Source organism: Bos indicus x Bos taurus, chromosome 16 (assembly GCF_003369695.1).
Source record: "Bos indicus x Bos taurus breed Angus x Brahman F1 hybrid chromosome 16, Bos_hybrid_MaternalHap_v2.0, whole genome shotgun sequence".
Classification (NCBI taxonomy): Eukaryota; Metazoa; Chordata; class Mammalia; order Artiodactyla; family Bovidae; genus Bos; species Bos indicus x Bos taurus.
Genome location: NC_040091.1, coordinates 40,857,523 through 40,879,787, shown reverse-complemented (window position 1 = coordinate 40,879,787; position 22,265 = coordinate 40,857,523). Strand labels below are relative to the sequence as shown.

Below are 22,265 nucleotides of genomic sequence, written 5' to 3'. Positions count from 1 at the left end.
GCCTGCCCGGAGTTATTGCAAACATCAACTGGGAACCCAGGTGCAGAAGGTGGTGAGTTAGGGAGAGGTGCTGACAAATTTCAACCTGCCACACCAAATGCTCAGAGAAGGGGAAAAAACTATTAAAACCATAGAAGAAGTCCCGAATAAAAGAAGGGTATACATATCATGTTGATAACGGAAAAACTTAACACTGCAAGGATGTCTGTTCTCCCCCAAATTCACCTATCAATTCAGTGCAACCTTAATTAAAATCTTAGCTGGAATTTGAGGAACTTAGTTCTGTTCAGCTCAGTCACTCAGTCATGTCTGACCCTTTGTGACCCAATGGACTGCAACACGCCAGACTTCCCTGTCCTTCACTATCTCCCGGAGTTTGCTCAAACTCATATCCATTGAGTCGGTGATACCATCCAACCATCTCATCCTCTGTCGTCCCCTTCTCCTCCTGCCCTCAATCTTTCCCAGCATCAGGGTCTTTTCCAATAAGTCAGTTCTTCGCAGCAGGTGATCAAAGTGGCCAAGTGTATTCTAAAATGTGTATGGAAGAATAAAGAACCTGTAGAATAAAGTGAATTTTTAAAAAGAGCAAAGGAGATTCACTTTACCAGGTATTAAACATTCCACAGAGCCCTCTAATTAAAAAAAAAAAAAACAACTGTGGAACAAGCCCATCAGCAGGAATGAATGGAACAGAATGAGTCGTTCAGTGACAGACCCATGTAATTATGATCAGTGATTAAAGAATGGACTATTTGGCCAAAGATATAGGAAAGACTGGCTCACTCTGTAGAGAAAAAATGAAGTTGGGTCTCTAGATCTTCTATACCACATATAATTTGGGTTGTATTAAAGACCTAGATGTGAGGTATAAAATCATAAAACTGATGAAAGAAAATATAGGAAAATACTTTTACATCCATGGTGAGGAAGGACTTTTTGACTGAGATCCAAATGGCAAAAAATTTATGGATTTGATTACATTAAAACTAAGGTTTTGTTTTTTTTTTAAACCAACAAAGGACAGTATAAACCAGGACACCAGATGGATGACAGAATGTAGAAGTGTTTGTGATATCTAAAAATGGCAAGGAATTAATATCTAGAATATACAAGGAATTATTGCAAAGCTACAAGAAAAAGACAGGAAATAATAGAAATATGGTCAAAGGATATGAATAGGCAGTTCACAGAAGGGGAAACCCAAATGACTAAGTAGTGAAGAGGTGCTCAGACCCACGAATATTCAGAGAAATGCAAATGAGACAACGGTGACTTCTACTCTATACCCATCAAATTGGCCCAAATCAGAATGTTGGCTAATAGCCAGTTTGAGGGAAATGGAAGAAAAGGGAACCCTCCTACCCTGCTGGTGGGAAGGAGTGTGGCTGATGTGGCCATCCCAGAGGACTTTCTTGAAATAGACACACGATGACCCCACGATCCGGCAGTCCCACTTCAGAGAAATTCAAACACCCACAGACACCAGCATGTGCTTTACAAGGACGCATGGACTGTTTATGGTGGGGGCCAGGGGCCAGGGGCTGGAGCGGGGGAAACAAAGCCAGATAGGGGGCTTGTAAGGCTAGATCTGAGGAGTATGATTCACCGAATCCATTGTACCTGAGAGTGAGAGAAGTTACGCAAAAAAAAGATTCCATTCACACCAGCGACCAAACTCTCAAATAGCTAGGAATCTCTTACCCAAAGAGGGAGGGGCTGAAGGAGGGGCTGGTGGAGCGGCTGGTGGAGGGGCTCGGTTCCGGCCCAGGCTGGGGGTGGCCCCGTTTGTAATGGGTGGAGAACTCAAGAGGAGGCAGGGAAACTGAGGCCAGAGTGCGTCTGGGAGACATTCTTTGTCTCTTGAGTCTTTTTTTTTTTTTGGCTGCGCTGGGTCTTCATTTCTGTGCTCAGGCCCTTCGTTGCGCATGAGGGCTTTCTCTAGTTGTGGCTCGAGGGCTTAGTTGCCCTGGGACATGTGGGATCTTAGTCCCCCCAATCGGGGATTGAACCGGCGTCCCCTGCATTGGAAGGTGGATTCTTAACCACTGGACTACCAGGGAAGTCCTTCTCTTTCTTTCTTTCTTTATGACTGTGCTGGGTCTTCATTGCTGCACACGGGCTTTCTCTAGTTGCAGCGAGTGGGGGCTACTCTTCGTTGTGCTCGGGCTTCTCACTGCGGTGGCTTCTCTCGTTGTGGAGCATGGGCTCTAGGCACGTGGGCTTCAGTAGTTGTGGCTCATGGGCTTAGGCGCCTGCAGCATGTGGAGTCTTCCCAGACCAGGGATTGAACCCACATTGCCTGTACTGGCAGGCGAATTCTTTACCGCTGGATCACCAGGGAAGTCCTTGTCTTTGCTTCTTTAACTAGAAAGTGGGGATCTGCTGCTTCTTGACTCCTCCAGGGCCTGAAGGAGAGACAGTGAGGTTTGGAGAGTGGGGTGGGTGGATGGGTGGCAGTTGGGAGAGTGGAAAGTGTTGGTGCGAAGCAGGAATGAGGGTAGAGGGTAGTGGGGTGAAGGTTTGGGGTTGGGGGAGGAGAGACTCATCCTTCAAAGGAAAGGAATATGGGTAGTGCCTTGATGAGGCTGAAAGGAGGTAGGAGAATTGAAAGCTTTTTGAAAACACAAAGGGCTGTAAAAAGAAACCCGCTGACAAGATGAAAAGAATTGGGCACGCGGAAGGGAGTCTCCTCTTGATGCTGGTGGGAGTGTAAATGGTAAGGCCTCTTGACCAGGACCTAGCAAAAATGAAAATGTGTAAACCCCACTGCCTGGCAGTGCTATGGTACTTTTTAGGTTTACGACCCAGAGAAACCTTCAATCCAGTGCTTCAGGAAACAGGCACCAGGATGTGCCTTGGGCCAGAAGTGCAAGCACCCAACAGTTCAAGGGCAGCAGGTAAACAGAGATGGGGGAGGGCAGGGGCAGGCGGCGTGCAGGGCAGCGCCAGGTCTGAACTCAGCAACACGGAAAGTTCTCAGAAACATGGCCGAGGGGCGGTGGGGGGGAAAAACCAAGGGGCAGAAGAGCATGTGCCTGGTAGATTGATATAAACACAGAAACGTGCATTTAATAATCCTCCCCATCATCCAGTCACATGAAAAGGCAGAAAAAAGATTTGTGAGCAACATGGCAGACTCAGAGGAGTCTGAGCTGTCCCCCAATGGCTGCCTTTACAGGGAAAGAGAAGGGGCTAGACCAGGGGCTGGGGGTCAAGATGGACTTTGGTTTTAATGACCAAGCAATTTGAAGCAAAAAAATAATTCAACAAAAATGTACCGAGAGACTACCATTAGGAAAAAAAAAAAAAAACCAAAACAATTGAGTCCATGCCAGTGCTGCTTACTTAGTAGGGGTTGGAGAGCTAGGAGAGAACAAAAGTGACCCGGTTCCTGCCATCACAGGTGAGACAGGCAAACAAGTAGAGAACTTACACCAGTTGCCATGAAGAAAAGTAACTTCAGCGGACTTCCCTGGTGGTCCAGTGGCTAGAAATCCACACTCCCAATGCAGGGGGCCCCAGGTTCCCTTCCTAGGCAGTGAACTAGGTCCTACATGCTGCAATTAAGAGTTTGTATGCCTCAACTAATGGTCCCACATGCTACAACCAAAGATCCTGCATGGCACGATGAAGAGGGATGATCCCTTGTGCCATAACTAAGACCAGGTACAGTCAAATAGATAAGTAAACATTAAAGAAAGAAAGACAAGCAGCTTTAGCTAGGAGGGTCAGAGAAGCATCTCTGAGGAGGTGGTGTTTGAGCAGACTGGACCAGAGTGAGGGCATAGGCACTCAGGCATCTGGAGGAAAGGTAATATGAGTGTTTTGCATGTTCAGGATCAACCAAGAAGATAGAGGATCAAGCGTTAGGATAGAAGGTCAGTGAGGAAAGAGGGCAGACCTGGTTGTTAACATTGGTCAATCCTGGGTAGTGGGAATATGGGTGATTTTTATAATACACTCTGAGATTTTTTTTTTAATTAAAAAAAATAAAAACAAAGACACTGTAAGGTTAAAAGGCAGATGGATGTAAAAGGCAGCAGCTTGGTTGGCAGAAACATGAAAGGGAGACCTACCCGTTGTGGAAGGCCCTGTGTGGGATCAAGGTGGTCATTCCTGCAGGATAGGTATGTCCCCTCTATACAGTTGAAGGCAGGGGGTTAGAATCCAGCCAACATCTCATGGAAGTCAGAGTACTTGAATCAGTCAGAATCAGGACCGGAGGGCCGCTAGGACCTAGTCCAGAGATGGCAGAGGCCAGGTGATCTGCTGAGGCTGCGTCTCCCCACCCAGTGCACACTTGGTCAAGCATCCTTTCATGCAGAGTCCACGTGCAGGCTCCAAATCCTTTTCAGGAACTTCCCTGGTGGTCCAGTGGCTAAGACTGCACACTGCCAATGCCGAGGGCCTAGGTTTGATTCCTGGCCGGGGAACTAGGTCCCACACGCTGCAACTAAAAGATCCTGCACGCCACAACCAAGACTTGGTGCAGCCAAATTAATTAATTAATTTAAAAGAATCCTTTTCAACATGAAGCCCTAGGCAGCTATCACCAAGCTGAGCTGGCCTTTAGGCTAAAAGCAGCCTGCCTCCCGTGCCCTGATCTAATCCAGCCCCCTCATGTTCTAGATGTTCTAGGCCCTCACACAGGGTGGGGGCTAGGATGGAAATTCCCCCAAGTCTGAGCTGGCCTCCACCTGCTGGGCTTAGAAACTCAGGGTCTTTAAAAGGTTTGGGGTCAATCTGGGGACCGATTCCTGGGAAGAGGCCACTCAGAACAGGGATGTTGTGGTGGAGCAGGGGAAGGAGGAGGCCTGTGGGCTCCCTTCTCCAAATTGCCTGGGGTCTTCTTTGAGGGTCATGGGGAGGGACAGCTGCCCTCCTCTTCTTCAGGAGGAAATGGGGAGGGGAGCAGTGTCCCCAGCCCCCAGCTTGGTCTGGCCAGCTTCACCCCTGTCCCCGCCAAGATGTGGCCCTGAGGTAGGCGGGAAGGCAGGTGGGAGGCCTCGACATCGAGAGGAGGCAGTTGCAGAGCTGTGGCTCACCCCAGTGCTACTTCCTTTTTGAGATTTTGGGACATGAGTCATCAAGGGGCTGGCCCTGAGCATCCAGGGCGCTGAGGTAGCAGGACAGTGGCATAAGAGAAAAGGTCGCCTGCTCGGTCTGTGGGCCAAACTGGGTGAGGCTGGCAGTGGGGTCCTGCTAAGACAAGATCCCAGTGGAACCCGCCCCAGACCAAGTCCCACTGAAGGCCAATTCTGAGAACTCCCCCGTAGTGTAAACCACCCCTCCAAGCCTACCCTCAGCAATACCTTCTGAAACACCCTGACCACCTATGCCTTCTAATAGCACCTCTTGCTGCTGGCTGAAGCTGCAGAGCTGTTCCTCCAAATGCAAACACCCAGTACACAGTAGGTGCTCAATAAATATTGGTGGACAAGCTGGCTGTTCTCATGCATGATGCCTGCTGGGCTGAGCCTTCCTCTATACAGCTTGTGAAACACAGGCATTGGCTTTCTGGGGTGGTGTGTGCAAGATGGCTGGGGGCTTTCTGAGAGCTACTGGCTGCACTGGGAAGTGGGGGAAGCTCCAGGGAGCCCCAGGGTTCAGACACTGCACATGCTGCCCCTGATCTGGGGACCAGAGGGCCATGGTTCTGTGTTCTGGAAACCAGCCTGCCACCCTTTACCGAGGAGCAAGTGGAGTTTTTCTGCCTTGTGGGGCTAGGGGTCTCTGAGGTACATGGTCTGGTAGACCTGGTTGAGTGCACAGGGCCTGGGAGTGACTGGACTGGACTGGATTCTGGGGCATCGACCCCGACAATCACTCAACCGTTCATTTGCTGACTTACTTCTTCACCCTTCTCTTGTCTCCTGCACACGCTCATCCTGTTTGCAGCCTTCATCTACTTCAACTGTACTGAGCCCCCACTCCAGGTATCACCTGGCCACTGGGGAAATAGAGGGGACTGTGACCAAGTTGCTCTGCCCTTGAGGATCACACAGTCCAGCAGTGAGAGGCAGTCAGCTGAGCAGAGCTCCTTGGCTATGTGTTTCAATCCCCGTGCTTGACATGGCAGGCGATTAGGGACCACAAGACTGATGGAGATGCTCATCTGCTTCCACCCTCAGCGCCCAGCTCCCTAGGGCTGCACGCAGCAGGTGCTTCATACAAGTCACAACACAGGTTGGAGCCTATGGCTGGATGTGTCTGAGGTGCTAGAGCTGGAGTGAGCCAGGGTGCATGGGTGTGAGCTGGGCTGCTTCAGGTATAGGGTGAAGGGCAAGGGTGGGCTCCTAGGAGGAAGCCAGTCTTGGGTCCTCTCTGATCCATAGTGCTTGCTACAGGGAGCAAGCCCTGGGTGGAAGGCAGGAGGCCACCACTCATGTAGGAGACAGAGAGATACAGAAAGTACCCCTTACTGGCCATATAAGCTGGACCTCTCTGTTGCAAAACAACATGTGTAATTCATCTGGCCCAGAGAAGACTTCTAATAACTACTAGTATCACAATTACTAAGAAAGGAGAGGAGACATGTAAGCGGCTAACCATACCCAAGTGAGTGTCATGCTAAAGGTCTGTGGAAGGACCAAACCCTGCTTGGCTTGGTGGGGTGTGGTTAAGGGCAAGTCTCACCAAGAAGAGAGAGCTGTGCTTTGACTTGAAGGACAAATAGGTGATCATCCAGCAAACAGGAGGGAAAAACATCCCAGGCAAAGGGACCCAGGTGGACAGAGGCATGGAGGTGGGAACTCAGGATTCTTTAGGGAGTCCAGGGTGGTTAGAGTCCAGTGTGGAGATGGGGGTCATGGTGCAAGAGATCCATCTGGTAGGCAGGCTGGACCAGGATGTGAAGGTCTCCAGCATCTCACCAAGGAGGCTGAGCTCAATTCTGCTGCAGGGAGCCATGGGTTGCACTGGTTTTCAGCTTCACCACTACCAACATTTGGGCCTGGAAGACTCTCTGTTATGGAAAACACCATTGCAGGGGGCTGTGCTGTGCATAGTAGGGTATTTAGTAGCTCCATTTTGGTCTCTAGCCACAAGATACGAGTAGTCCCTGCCCCCTGCAATGGAGACAACCCAAAATGTCTCCAGGCATTGCCAAATGTCCTCTAAAGGAGGGGGCAAAATCACCCCTTGGTTGGGAATGACTAGACTAGAGGGAATTATATGACTGCCTTATGCTTTTGACAGCTGACCCTGGCCACACTCTGGCTAATGGAAGAGAGGGACAGAGCCTGAAGGCCAGGGGATTGGTTTGGAGGCCATCAGAGCATCACAAGTGAAAAATGGCCAAAGTCAAAGCCAGGGCCAGGCTGTGGGGCAGGAGGAGAGGGGCCAAGTGATTCAGTTGGCAGGGTATTCCAGGCGCCTCCCATGCTGTCGTGAATGTACCAATGGCATGTACAATATGCTGGGTTCTAAGATCAAAACCCCATCTGGAAAAGAGAGTCCTGGACCAATACAGGTCACGCTAAGAGACTGAATGTCAAATGCAGAAATCGGCCATTGCCTACCCACTGCTGAAACAAGATGTCCGGTTGGAGAAGCCAAGAGAAAGGATTGGGGGTGGGGCGGGGGCAGGGGGAAGGAGTCACTATGGTGATGAGTGCCCCCTGCTGCCTCTCAAGGGAGAGGGGAGGGTGCTTCCCCTTACCTCCAGGCAAGCAGGAGGGGTACCAGGCCCACTCTAAGAGCTTGACATTGCTGGCGTTTAGGGACCAGAAGACTGATAGGAGACTGTTTTATTTATTTATTTTTGGCGGTGATGAGTCTTCATTGCTGGGAGGGTTTTTCTCTAGTTGTGGAGAGTGGGAACTATTCTCTAGTAGGATTGTGCAAGCTTATTGTTGTAGTTTCTCTTGTTGCAGAGCAGGGGCTGCAGGGCATGTGGGCTTCAGAAGTTGCGGCACGTGGACTCAGTAGTTAGAGCTCCCAGGCTCTAGTGCACAGGCTCAGTAGTTGTGGCGCATGGGCTTAGTTGCTCCGTGGTATGTTGGATCTTCCCGAATTAGAGATTGAACCCTGTGTCTCCTGTGTTGGCAGGCAGATTCTTTATCATTGAGCCACCAGGGAAGCCCCTGATGGGAGACTATTATTGCTTGTGTACTACTAAGCACCCAGAACCCCGGGTCTGGCACACAGCAGATGCCTGATCAAGATGATGATGTGAGTTGGAGCCTGTGGCTGGAAGGGCCTAAGGTAGCAGAGCTGGGATGAGACAGGGTGCATGGGTGGGAGCCAAGCTGCTCCAGTGTAGGGCGAAGGGGCAACAACCGTGGGCTCCAGGGAGAAAACCACCCTTGGGTCATCTCTGACCCATAGCACTTCCTGTGGGGAGGAGCCTTGGGCAGGAGAAGCCTGGAGACCACCACTCATGTAGGGGAAAAGGGGGATATGGTAAGCTGTGGTCAGCAGGAGACTCAAGCATCTCTGGTGCTGGGGAGCTATGGCCAGAGCAATCAGTAAACAGGTCTCCTAGAAACCTGCAAGAGTGCCCCAAGAGAGAATGAGCCAGAAACTGCCTCCCAGAGGCCCCAGTGTGTTTATGTGTGGGGTGGTGGTGGTGGTGTTGGTGGTAATTCTAGCTGCCATGAAACACTGCGCCCTTTGCTTCCAAAACCTTTCTCCACAACACGCTTGGCAGGGTCAAGAGAGAAGTCGTTGGGTCCTCCCACTCCTAGGCAGGTTCCAGCCAGGGTTCAGTTAGACAAAGGGAGAAGCTCCACCCTAGATAAGAGACTGCAACTCTGTCAAGTCCCCAGGGCAGGATTGGACTCATCTGGTGACTTGCCTGGAAGTGCCTGGAAAAGCTCCAAGACTTGCCCAGGATTCCATGCAGAAAGAATAGGTCCCCAGAACAAACCTAAGAAGGAGTGAGACTTTCTCCTTAGACCCTCACCGGTTATCTGCCTATGCTCAGCTCCAGGCCCTGCTATCAAGCCCCTACTCCCACCCCACCCCCATTGTAGTGTTGTTGTTGTTCAGTCGCTAAGTTGTGTCCAACTCTTTGTGACCCCATGGACTGTAGCATGCCAGGCTTCCCTGTCTTTCAAAATCTCCCGGAGTTTGCCCAAATTCCTGTCCATTGAGTCGGTGATGCTATCTAACCATCTCATCATCTCATCCTCTGCTGCCCCTTCTCCTTTTCCCTCAATCTTTCCCAGCATCAGAGTCTTTTCCAATGAGTTGACTCTTCACATCAGGTGGCCAAAGTATTAGAGCAACAGTATTTCCAATAAGTATTCAGGATTGATTTCCTTGAGGTTTGACTGGTTTGTTCTTGCAGTCCAAGAGACTCTCAAGGGTCTTCTCCAGCACCACAGTTTGAAAGCATCAATTCTTCAGTGCTCAGCCTTCTTTAGGGTCCAACTGTCATGTCTGTGACATGACTACTAGAAAAACCATAGCTTTGACTATATGGACTTCTGTTGGCAAAATGATGTCTATCCTTTTTAATATGCTGCCTAGGTTTGTCATAGCTTTCTTTCCAAGGAGCAAGCATCTTTTAATTTCCATTGCAGTGGGATGATCTCAACAAACTACATCTCTCAGGTTCCTTTCCTAAATGGCTCCTATTTTAAATTTGGCCAATGGGAGGCACTGGTGGGCGACTGGAGGGTGAGAGGATGGGGGAAGCCAGGACCCTCTGCTCATGCCCTGTCTCTAACAGTGACTCTGTCTCTGCCATGTTCCCAGATGACTCTAGATGCCCCAGCTCCTGGCTTTGGTAATGCCACTTTTGGCCCCAGAGATGGTGGTGGCTTCTTGTAGTTGCTAAGCTTGGAATAGTATCCCTTCCCCTTAATTCTTTTAATTTCTCTAACATCTTTATAACCAATTCCTCTGTATTAAGTACCTTGTATAGCCCAGCCTTAAGTTTCCTGGTGGCTCAGATGGCAAAGAACCCACGTGCAATGCAGGAGGCCTGGGTTCGATTCCTGGGTCAGGAAGATCCCCTGGAGAAGAGAATGGCAACCTACTCCAGTATTCTTGCCTGGAGAATTCCATGGACAGAGGAGTATGGTGAGCTACAGTGCACGGGGTCACAAAGAGTCGGACACGAGGGAGCGACTAACACTTTCACTTTCATAGGATCACTAGATAAAGGGTTTGCTTTCCTGTTGGGTTGGCTGTCATCCACCTCTTGGAGTCCAGCTGGTAGAGTTGAGTTGGAAGGTGGGATCCCTGGAGGTTGGGGGGGTGGTGGTGGTACTGCTCCCTGGCATGGGGAGCTCTTGGAGGGAATGAGTCAGGGGGACCCACTGGATTTGGGGTGTGCAGGGGACATCCACGGAGGTGTCACTCCACTCCTGGTCTTGGCTCTCTCTCAGGGATAAGGAAGTCCTTCAAACTGCTCCCAGACAAGACTTGTAAGGGCCAGAAGAAATCTTCATGCCAGTTTTAGAGGCTGACCCTCTCTACAGAGTTAATGTTGTGGGCTATGCTAGCCTCGTCCTCAGCGTGGCCCATGTCTCAGAAATGTGTGGGAACCAGGTAATTTCCCAGTCTCCTGATCAGGAGGTGGGATTTTCCATCCCCCAAGGGTCACTTCCCAGTTTCTCACTCAATGCTTAGAAGCATCATCCTTACCATCCCTGGGGTTGGTGGCCAGAGCAGGGGGTCCCCTGTCTTGGGGCAGTCAGGGAAGAGAATAAAGTCCTGCCCACCCTGCCCCTGCCGAAATACCCTGTGTGCTAGGGGCAAGGACTCCTGGGGCTAGTGGAACTTTTTCGTCACTTAGGGCTGGTCCTGGTATTAGAAGCCCTGGCACTCAGAGTGGCAGCTAGAATGGATGCTCAGATGTAAACTCCAGGGAAACCAGCCTTTGTGGCCCTTGGCCTGGGCCAGGCCCCTCTGGGCCCCCACAGCTTCCTGGACAGTTTTCTGTCCCAGTCTCTGTTTACTCGTTTGCTACCAGGACTGGGGACTCAAGGAGGTCAGGGAAGGGCCAGGCTCACTCTGAGGAGGATATGAAGAATGTTTAAGGATAAACGAGCAGATGAAGAATAGAAGTAACAGCTAATATGCACACAGAGCTTACTAAGTTACTTAGATACTTACATTATAAATTTACATGAATATATAATATATATATAGTTGCTCAGTCCTGAGGGACTGTATGCAACCCCATGGACTGTAGCCTGCCAGGGTCCTTCTGTCCATGGAACAAGAATACCGCAGGAATACTGGAGTGGGTTGCCATTTCCTCTCTAGGGGATCTTCCTAACACAGGGATTGAACCTGAACGTCTCTTGCGTCTCCTGCATTGCCAGGCAGATTCTTTACCGCTGAGCCACGAGGGAAGTCCAATACATACTATAGTATGTTTACTCCATAACTTTCAATCTTCAGACTATCTCTTTGAGGTTAATGCAGAGATTCAGACTCAGGTGGGCCGACTCTAAAGTCTAAATGAGCGAATAATCTAGGACGCCCCTAGCTGAGCTCGTGTCAGTTTTGTGCGATATTTTCCCCCAATTGTGCCCCACTCCTCCACGAGAGTGGAGAGCCTGACGCGGGTGGGAGGGGTAGGTGGACGAGGGCAGGTCGGCAGGCAAAGCCTTGGGGCAACCACAAGCCTGGTAGGAGCCTGTCTCCCGTGAGGGTTTCCCGCGCCACCTCTGGGAAGCTTGATTCTAACAGGAGGGGATGTTAGAAGGAGATTGCAGGGTCTCGGCGGGCGGGGAGTGGCTGGCGCTGGAGGTCCGAACCCAGCGCCGAGGCGGGCAAACTCCGGTGAGTGTCCGGGCTGTGGTGCAGGGCGGCCGGCGGGGGGCGGGTGCAGGAGGAGGGCAAGGAGGTGTGTCCGTGCGCGGTCCCGCCCCCCGGCCTGTCTGGGGCCGCGCACCGGCTTTCGCTTTCAGTCAGAGGCACCGAGGCAGCGGAGCGGGAGCGGACGCTCAAGGGCGCGAGGGCTTGGCCAACCCGCCCGCACCTATGGCGCCCACCGCCTTCTGGGCCGCGCTGGCGGTCGGTCTGCAGTTCTGGGCCGCGGGCCGCGCCGTGCCCGCCCAGGTAGGTGACTCGCGCGCCCCCGCGGGAGGCGGCATCCCACCCACCCCCGGGTTGGCGCGCGTCCCCCGCCCCCGGGGTGCCCTGACACAGGAGCTGGACTCCGGGCCGTGGAAACAGGATCAGACGCGCGCGCCTTTGGAGACCTTAAGGGGACCTCGGGTTTGTCACACGTGCGCCCGAGGTCCGAGGTCTGGAACTCTGGACACCGCGGTCGGGGATCGCACCCTGGTCCCTCCGTCAGCGCAGCCCAGGGCGTTGGTGGCCAGCCAGCGGGCTCTGGACAGATCCCAGACAGACTCTGGACCCCAGCTCCCGTTACCCCTGCGACCCCTGCCTTCCCCAGGGTGGGTTTGGGGTGAGGGTAGGCGGTGAACTGTACTGGGGCGCTGTCCCCACTGCAGATGCCCGGCACCTTCTTCAGAAGACTTCCTCCTCTTCTGGGCAATGCTTTTATTTTTTCTTAGAAATACTGGGGCTGTGCCTCTAAAAGAATAGGGCAGGTGTGCAGTAAGTGCTTAATAAGGGCACATTCAGACTATGGGCTGTCTTCCAAGACCTTTGCCCAGACCCCACTTCAGAGTCTGCCCTGTCAGGAAGATGCTGTCCTAGAGTTCCCCTGGTCTGACTTCCCTGAGGATCTGGGGACAAGGGTGGACTTCTGGGCTGGTTGTCAAGACTGACATGATCTCTAAGGGGCTCCAGGAAAACAGAGAGAGCAGAGACCTCAGAGCTGTTATTCAGTACTGACTGCACTCACCAGACAGCAAGGGAGAGTGTGCAGAGGACTGCTCCTCCTTTGCCCTTTGTGGCTGGTAAGACTGAATGGCTCCATTTTGCAGAGAAGGAAAACTGAGGCTCAGCAAACTCCTTGTATTTCATAGAAGGGCATGGGAGGGTGCTCTTCCCTTAAAAAGGACATCTCTTCCTTTCCCTTCTTGGCAAATGAGCAGGTGTGCCTTCACCCCTTCTCACGATCTTATGGATGGGTGTATACTGACCCGTCTGGACATCTTTACCAGGGAAGAAAGTAGGAGGTGGTATTGACTCATGTGAGGTGACTCACAGGCTAAGGCTAAAGATACCTTAGAGTCCAGTTCTCCAGGGCAGAGGATGGAGGCTGTCAGATCAGAACTGACTCACATTTGGTGTGGGGGCGGGTTGCTGCCCCAGAGATTGTTGTGTAAACAGAGGAGGTCAGGAGAGTCCCAACTCTGAGACCTGAGTATGGATGCCCATGGCTGTGGTCCCCAGCCTGCCTGCAGGGTACCAAGACTAGGGGCATTGTCTGCCTCACCAAAACTGGATCATGGGAGCTCCTGGGGGGAAAGGGCGTGGGGCTTCCCTTCCGGACAGTGGCCACTCGTCCTGGAGTTGTTAGAGGGCTTTGCCTGAGTCTCTCGCTTCCCTCCCCTGTGACCTGCTCCCATATCAGCTTGTTCCCTCCTTCCCAGGATTGTCTCATCGCTGGGGCAACCATCCTCAAAGTAGAGCACCTCTCTCCTTGCCTGAGAAGCAAAAGGCCCCCAGTAGCCAAGGCAGAAACTGCTCTCCCCTCCACCCGACCTGCTGCCCCTGTGTCTCAGGCCAGGGCGAGTGAGGCATCTGGGTATTTCATGGTCGTTGTGTATCTTCACACTCCGTGCTGTCCCCTCTCCATGGTAACCCCTACCCCATCCTTCAGGGTCTTTTACACATTTCCCCCTATCCCTATCCCAAAGCCTTTCCTGAGTTTCCCAGTTGAATTTGATGAACTGCTTTTAGAACTCCCAGCCCTTCATCTCCCTTGCGGAGAGACGTCATTCTATTTTTTAATCTGGTGTTTTATCCACCTCAGTAGATGGAATGTTCCTTGAGGACAGGTTCTGTGCAATCTTTCTCCGTATTATTAGCACCACCACAACACCTTTTTTTCGAATACCCACTGAGTGCCAGGTACTAGGCTTTGAATTTAATTGCAGAATCTTGCTGAAACCTTCCTTATAGCAGCTCCTAAAAGGGGGTCTTCCCATTTAGAGATGTGGAAACTGAGTCTCCGAGAGGTTACGGCATTTCCCAGGATTGTAGAACTGGAGGGTAGGGGGTGAGGAGATTTGAATACAGGTCTCTCTGATTCCAAAGCCCTTCTCACTCTACTCTCCCTGTGCCTATGTCCCCCTCCTGCCCCCAGTCGGGTCCCTGGCACTCAGTGATGTCCAATTATATTGGGTGTAACAGAGGGAGTTGCAGAAAGAGCCCCAAGGAGACTTGAACTGACTGCAGGTGCAGGAGAATCACTTTGCCAGCTGGGTTTTTGCTTCCTTTAAAAGCTGTATATGCCAGCTGGTGTGAAATGCATCATTCATTCATCTAGTCATTCATTCATTCAACAAAGAAATGCCAGTAAAGCTGACAGGTTAGGTGGGTGATTGGTGCCGACTGATGGGGGTGGGCAGGACCCCAGCTGTCTAGCTTTCTGTTGTTGCTGGGAGGGGGCTGAGGGGACCTCTACCTGCTGGGTGACCTACCTTCCCCTGGAAGTCCTGAGGCTGAGGGGTCTCTGTTTGCCTTATTATTATTATTATTATTTGCTTGGGGCCAGCTTGAATTAGGGGAGAGGTTGGGGGCCCCCAGCTTGGCCTAGAGATATCAGCCTTTGGTGGCGATGGGTGATCCAGGGTACCTGCTGTCCTAGGATGTCCCTTTGCCCCTGTCTGAGATCCCAGAGGGGAACCTGCTTGCTGGCTGAGGATGCGGCCCTCACTGGTCCTGGGGCCTGGCCCAGTGGCTCCTGGAACACTCTTCTTTTCCAGGGCTGGGAGACATTTACGGTCTTGACCATCAGGGCTTCCTGGAGGAGTAACCACGAAGAATGGAGGGGGAGAGTTGTACTGCCATCCGTTGGGTGTTTGCGTGTGTGTTACCTTCAGCTCTACATATCAGCTTAGTTCTAGCTTTATACAATGCTGGCTGCTTTTCTGTTGTTCAAATGTGTGACACACACACCTGCCTGAAGCCCTTTGCACTTGCTTCCCCTTTACCTTGAATGCTTCCAGTGTTCTCCTGTGGTCTCATTCCCGTACTTCCTTCTGCTCAAATGAATTCTTCTCAGGGGTGCCTTTTCTGGCCAACTTACATACAAACTCCCCTCCAGATACTCTCGCTCCCATAATCTGCTTTGTTTTTTTATATAACACTCCTGGCCTATTAAATTTCTTTCACTTGCATTGTGTCTTTCTACTCGAATGTTAAGTCAGGTGTGGGCAGGGACTTGTTCACTACTGTAGACTCATAGCCTAGAAGAGGATTTCTCATTCTCAGTGCTCTTGACATTTGGGCTAGGTGGTTCTATGGGAGTTGTCCTCTGAGTTTTAGGATGTTTAGCAACGTCCTTGACCTCTACCCTCTAGATGCCAGCAGCACTCACCCTTCAGTTGTGACAGTTGGAAATATTCCGATAGGGTTTCCCTGGTGGTCCAGTGGTTAAGACTGCGCTTACACTGCGGGAGGCGCAGGTCTGATCCCCGGCGGGGTGACTTTTGCCTGCTGTGAGGCTCAGCCAAAAAAAGAAAAAAAAATGTCTCCAGATACTGCAAAATGTCCCCTGGGGGAGAAATTACCCCAGTTGAGAATCACTGGCTTAGAACACTGGCTGACATGTAATTAGTGCTAAAAAATATTAACTTAATGTCCGAAAATATTCCTCTGACCTTTGTAATGACCCTGTGTTTTGAATGAGATGGCTGAGTTTGAAGAGCCAGTGGTGGCAGGCGGGGCTGGGCTCCAGTTCGTCTCCTCTCTGGGGTGATTCTCTGGGCTTTTCCTCTGCTAGGTCTGCTGAGGCTAGCAGTGCTCTCCCCAAAGTGCTCACCCGCCCACATCCCCCTCTCGGCTCGTGACAGGGCCACCCACTGGCAGTGACTCAGGAACCCAGGAAGCATGTGATTTGCCCGGAAGCAAGCAGGGAGGGAAGCCAGGGGTTTAGGATAGAGAGAGGGGTGCTACCAAGGGAAACAGGAACAAAGCAGAGATGCTGTGACTCCTGCTTCCGGACATCCCATCAGGCCCCACGAAAGCAATATTGATGACTTAGCAGAAGGGCCCCGGCCTCAGAGGTGGACAGACCTTGGCTCACCTGTTACTTTGCTGTTTATAGACTGTGTGACCTTGACGTATCTGTCCATCTATGGACGCCTGCCTTTGTATTCCCATCTGTAAAATGGGAATGATCCCCCACCTCTCTGGCTGGTTGTCAGGATTAAAAAGTGCTTTCTAAGTTGTGCAGCCATTGGCAGTTGTTAGAGCATCTGTGGCTTTGCTGGACCTGGGAGTCCCCGTGGAGTCAGATTCCCAGGATCCCGTGGGAGGGATGGCAGACCTCCATGTGCCCAGAGCTCCTGCCCAGAAAGAACAGTTTCCCTCCTGCCCGCCTTCTAGCTATGCTTCCTGCTCAAGACTCCCTTCCTGGGGCTCCTCACACCACCTGCCCAACTGCCTGGCCTCAGGAGCCCGGTGGCAAATGCTATGGGGTCAGGAAATCCTCCCCACCCCCTACTCCTTTCAGTGAGTGACAGGTGCTGGATCTCATTTGAGGGTGAACAAGGGGGACATGGGGCATAGAATAGGGGAGTCTTATAACCTTGCTGCGGAGAGGATGCAGAAGGCCTCGACTTTCTCACCATCAGCAAGATGGGCATGGGATGACTCCAGACTGCCTTTAAAATCTCTTCCATCTCTGACCTCTGCAATCTGGAAGATTCTGTTTACTTGTAACCCTGAGAATGGGAAGCCCTGTGAAGGCTCTTCTACGGTCATGCTGTCCACGACTGCCATTCTCCAAGTGGCTTCTGAGGTAGCAGGGCCCTGATAAAGGAGCACTGGCCTGGGGGCCAGGAGACCAGAGTTTCCATCTGTGCACTGAAGTACCAGTTCACTATGTGACCTTGATCGGGTTACTTAGCCTCTCTGGGCCTAAGCACCCCTATCTCTATAAAACCTAACAGCACTGATCCTAACACACTCTTGGAGTGCTGGAGAAGCATCAGCTTTGTGCTTGACACAGGCCACAGACTGGGGGTGAGGAGGTTTAAGAGTTTTCCCAGGAAGGAGAGTTCTTCCCTCCCCACCATTAATATCTCTGCTTCTCAATCTCTCTTCTTGCTGACCTCAATCCCACTTGCTTTGGCTGGAATGATTTCCCTGACTCAGGCCGCAGTAGCATCAAGGCTGCTGGTCAGCTTGCAGCCAAGACAAGATGCACAACCCTCAGGCAGAGTAGGCTTCATGGGTTTCTCACCTCCCTACCCCTTACGACCTAGTTAGCCCCTCTTAATGTTCAGGCACTTCGGGGATGAAAGTCTGTGCCGTGGGCATCACTGTGGACCTGCTGCCTGGGAACCTGCAGGTAAAGGGAAGCCTTGAGTGGGGAGAGGGCGTTCCTTGCAGAAGCCTTTGTCCTTGCGATGCCTCTGCACAGCCACCCCCCGGCTCTGAGTCCCCAGACTTTGGACATGAGCACCCCTCTGCTGAGATGCCAATTGTGGGGTTGGGACTCTGGAGCCCACAGTTTCCACCGTGTCACGTCGTGAGGTCACAGGTGGTGGTGACATCACTGTGGTTTGGGGCTCTCGAGGTGCGTGCACAGGAAGAGGAAGTGTCTGTTCACGGAGAGGGGTTTGCAGGAGTTGATTTCCGACTGCCCCAAGTTTGAGCAATGCTGGGGGAGGTGGTTGGGGCAGGGCAGCTGTCCAGGAGGCCCCAGCTCTGTCTCTGCCCTGGTGTTGATCGTGTCAGATCGCCCGACCTCTCAGCTTCTGTGTCCTCTTTGCAGGGGAGGAGGGCTTGGAACAGGCTGCATCTCGGTTGTTGCCTGCGGAGGTTGAGGATCACAAAACCACCTTGTGTTACTAGAACAAGACCTGTTAGCTAGCCCATGAGGCTGCAGAGCTCACCTCCCTGGCCCCGGGCAGACCAGCTACCCTCCTACTCTTGGGAGCAGACACTGAGTGGGCATGTGTGGGAACAGTTGGCAGCCCAGGGTGACTTCGAGGGACACAGGTGGATCCCTTTGGCCAGCAAATTGCTGGTCCATCCCCGGCTTCGGAGCCGGGACCCTAGGTTGATTTAGTGCTCTGACTGAAGATGGGGCAGAAATCCCCAGGGACTTTTGTTTTCCTCTGCCGTCCAGACAGCAGCCCACCTGTCTGTTTCCATCTGAGCCCGGCCCTGTGGTGGGTATGGCTGATGTGGCCACAGGTTCAGGGAATTGAGTGGGCTGGAGGGTGAGAGTGGCTCAGGGAGGGAGTTGGGGCAGGGAGGCTGTGGACAGGCATCTTCCAGGCATTCGCAGAAAACCTTCTCCAGTGCCGTTCAGGAGAGATGCCCGAGACTGTGAAAGTGAGCAGAGCGTGGAGCGGGAGTGGGGGTCCTGGGCCCAGCCATGGCTTGGCCTCCAGTTTCAGAGGGCTTGGCCAGTTCTCTTCTCCTCTCCGACCCTCAGCGGAGACCAGCACACCTGGCTCAATCCCTCTCTAGAGTCCTTCAGTGCTGACTGTTAGATGGGGAAGAGGGGAGATGGTGGGGAGGGTCGGTGACTTTGGGCAGGAGGTGGCCTGCCACTCTGGCTTCCGTTAGGCTCCTGCTCAAATCCAAGGTCTGGACTTGACAGTGACTCTTGAGGAAGGGCCCCAGCATGTGGCTTCAGTTAGCAGGACCCCTGCCAGCATCCAGGGCACCCCTCCCTGCCCTCTCCTGCCGACCCAGAGTCCTGCGTCTGTCTGTCACGCATGCGCAGAGGCTCCAGGTTCATTCAGGTTGTCCCTGGTGAGCCTGTCCCTTCCTGCTCTGCATTCACAAGCCCCCAGTCCTGCTGCTTCCTGTCCTGTCCTCCTGGCTCTCTCAAGCCCCCATCTCCCACCTCATGTCATGATCCCCTATCCTCTCTCCCCTCCTCCATCACCCCATGTCTTCCTGACCTGGCCCCTTGGTCCCTCCCATCTTTTCTTGTCACCTTCCTGACTCTGTCCCCCACATTCCTCTTCCTGCAGTGACCACATGGGATCTTTCTAAAAGCTGAGCCCTGGAGGGTGGGCAAGATTGGGCTGAGTGGATAGTTGGAGGATGGATAGCAGGGAACAGTGGCTAGACCATCCTCAATTAAGCAACAGCCTTGTTAGACTCAGTGATGGTACTTGAGGCTATAAACTCCTGGTGGTTTAGTCACTTAGTCGTGTCCAACTCTTGTGACTCCCATGAACTATAACCCACCAGCCTCCTCTGTCCATGAGATTTCCCAAGCAAGAATACTGGAGTGGGTTGCCGTTTCCTTCTTCAGGGGATCTTCCTGACCCAGGTATCAAACCTGCATCTCCTTTCTTGAAGGCGAATGCTTTATTGCTGAGCCACTAGGGAAGCCCGAGGCTATAGGCTATTCAGGATCAACTGTACAAAATTTAAAAATTTAAACATTGTATCAGCTATAATTTTTGGAGTATTTACTAAGCACTTTACATGTGTTATCTCATTTAATTTTCACAGATGTCCCTTGAGGTATATACTGAGGTTTTTAAGCCTCATTTATTGGGGAAAAAAAAGCAAAACACCTTTGATGCTTCCCTCCAGTAAGGAGTCTGGATTCAAAGTCAGGCATCCTTATCCCAGTGTCCATGCTTTCAGCTACCACATTCATTTTGAATCAGGAGTTGAGGCAACTGGGAGCCACCGAGAGTTTTTGGGTAAGGGAGTGACCAGAGCAGAGGGTGTATTAGGAAGATCACTCAGGCCTCAAGGGAAGGACAGGCTGTTACTATAGTTTAGGCAAGAACTCTGGGCTGATGGAGTGGCAGCAGAACAGGAAGGAAGAATCGAAGTCTTCAGGGAGGAGGTGGGCTTTGGGTTGGACTAAGACCTAGGGTGGAGGCCGAGGACTGGGGAGGAAGGGGAGCTGGCCCTCCCCACCTCATCCTGCAACATGAGGCCTCTCTGGCCTTAACCGTTCCCCTGAAACCTGACTGTGGACCATGTCAGCCCCCTGTGTTCCTGGAGCTCTCGTGGTCAGCCTCAGGTGAGCCTGGCTTCAGTCACGGTGGCCGCCGCTGGGGTGGCCCTAAGCCTGGGTAGGGCTGGCCTGAGCATCTCCGGTATGAAATATGATGAGCCCCACCATTGGCAGAGGGGCAGGACTTCTGGGGGCCTGCTTTGCTTGCCTCTGCTGCCAGGACCTCGGGACCTTCTCCCTGGTTTGGTTTTCCTCTCTGTGGTGAGGTGGGGAGAAAAGGGACCCGCCCCTCTGTCACTTCCCTTTGACGACTGGGAGAGTACAGTGAACCCTGAGCTAGGACTGACGGCCAGTGGGTGCTTCGTTGGTGCCAGGCAAGGGTCTAGTGCATCATTTGCCCCCAGTGACGTTTGTCCTTGAGGCCACCAGGGGAGGGGTCATCAGTATCATCCCCATTTGATAGGAAAGTCAGTCAAGGCACAGAAGTTAGGCTCTGGGCTCAGGCTCTCAGCTCACTAGAGGCAGAGCCAAGAGTCCACCCCAGATGGCTCCCTCCAAGCCCAGCTTAAACTACCACCTGGATGTCACAGTGGTTGCAGCAGCCATGAGGGGCTCTGCCAGCCTGAGGACGCCACCCTCTCTCTCTACATATATGCCCATTTCCTGCCCAGTTCTCATGCTGTAGCCCCAGCTCATTTCAGCTAATGGGAAACGAAAACTTTTGCTTCTGTTAAACAATTCAGCATCTATTAGGTCCACCCTTCCCACACCCCACCCCACTGTGGGCTGTGCGCCGGGCTGGGCGTAGAGCCATGAGTAATAAAAACCTAACGAGTAATGCTCAGTTTTTACTGCTGCTGGGCACAGTGCTGAGCACTCCACACGCCTTGGCCCAGTGAATCATAACAGTCCCATGAGGCGGGCACTGCTTTTGTTCCCATTTCAGAGATGGTGAAACTGAGGCTGGTGAGTGACAGGGCTGGGACAGAAATCTGATATCTTGCTCAGAGCTCACACTAGAGGGTGCAGACATAGTGGGAAGATACAGGGAAACAAATAATTTAACCAAGAAGTGGTCTGGGCAGTAGAGAGATAAACCCAGGTTGTCACTGGAGCCCTCAGGGAACCTCTGACCCCCAGAGAAGGTTTCCTTGAGAATCTGATAGTGGAGAGGACTTTTTTTTTCCTGGAGTGTCAATTTTACTTTACAATTTTGAGGAAAAGCATTATTTTCACATTAAAACTAATCTATAGCTAACACAGTGCTGTAAATCAACTGTTCTCCAATAAAAATTTTAAAAAACCAAAAAACAAACATATATATTATGGCATGACGTAGAAAAGTTTCATGGTAAAACATAAGACTTAAAAATTTCATCTTGTTAGAGCCAGCATATTTGAACCCCTTCCTTAGATTACTTTTCTTTCTTTTCCATCAAGGTATCCTTTGGTGGAAAAGTCTGAGTAGTGTTGATATAGTAGGCTTGGCAGTTAAAGAGACCTGATTTTTAGGCCTGACTAGTGGAGAGGACTCTTGAAAGAAGCCCAAGAGTTGGCCCTGCACTGGGGGTGGGCAGGATCCTGGGGCAGAGGGAGCAGCAGGAAGGGGCATGGAAGACGGGGAGGGAGCCAGAGGGGACAGTGCGGGGTGAAGACTGGGTAGGAGATATTGTCATGGCCTGGGCAGTGACCCCCAGACACCAGGCTGAGAACATTGAGCTCGGGCCAGACTTGGCGTAGGAAGGTGACATCGGGTCTGTCTGGAAAGCCTGGGGACCAAGAAAGAGTAAGGAGGTTGTAGGTGGCAGAGAGATGCTGAAGGCGGGGCCGAGAGAGATTGAGGAGGTGATATGGCCTGTCCTGGGGGGTGTGTGTTGGGGGGATGGAAAGGGTTGGGGGTGCTTTCTGCAACTAGACTGAGGGTTCCTTAGAGGCAGGGACCACACCCTGGTATCTTTCTACCCTGGTGCTTAGCACAAAGCGTGGCCCCAAGAACCGGATACCAGCCTGGGCTTCCTGTCTGCCCCCAGCTCACTTCTAACGCGACATCACAGGCAGTGGGCCAGGAGTGGGATGTGTCACCCAGGGCCGCCGCCTGTGATGTGGTCGGTCCTCCTGACGCAGGTGCCCCGTGTCTCCGTGACGGCAGACGAGCCTCCACTGCCTGGCTCCAGCGTCACCGCCCTGTAGGCTGCACCCCGAAGTCCGCGGGGCTCCTGAGCATCCCCTAAGATCTAGGCCCAAATGGCTCTGCCGTGTCTCACTGTGC

General features: G+C 52.2%; 1 protein-coding gene across 1 annotated transcript in view; it reads left to right on the top strand.

Annotated features, from left to right (window-relative positions):
* Positions 1-11,872: 11,872 nt before the first annotated feature.
* Positions 11,873-22,265, top strand: part of TNFRSF1B (TNF receptor superfamily member 1B) — a 35,296-nt gene continuing 24,903 nt past the window's right edge. Inside the window, exon 1 of the mRNA XM_027564859.1 lies at positions 11,873-12,024. Within this exon, the coding sequence (XP_027420660.1) occupies positions 11,947-12,024 (78 nt within the window). The 5' untranslated portion in view covers positions 11,873-11,946. The remainder of the gene's footprint in view (positions 12,025-22,265) is intronic.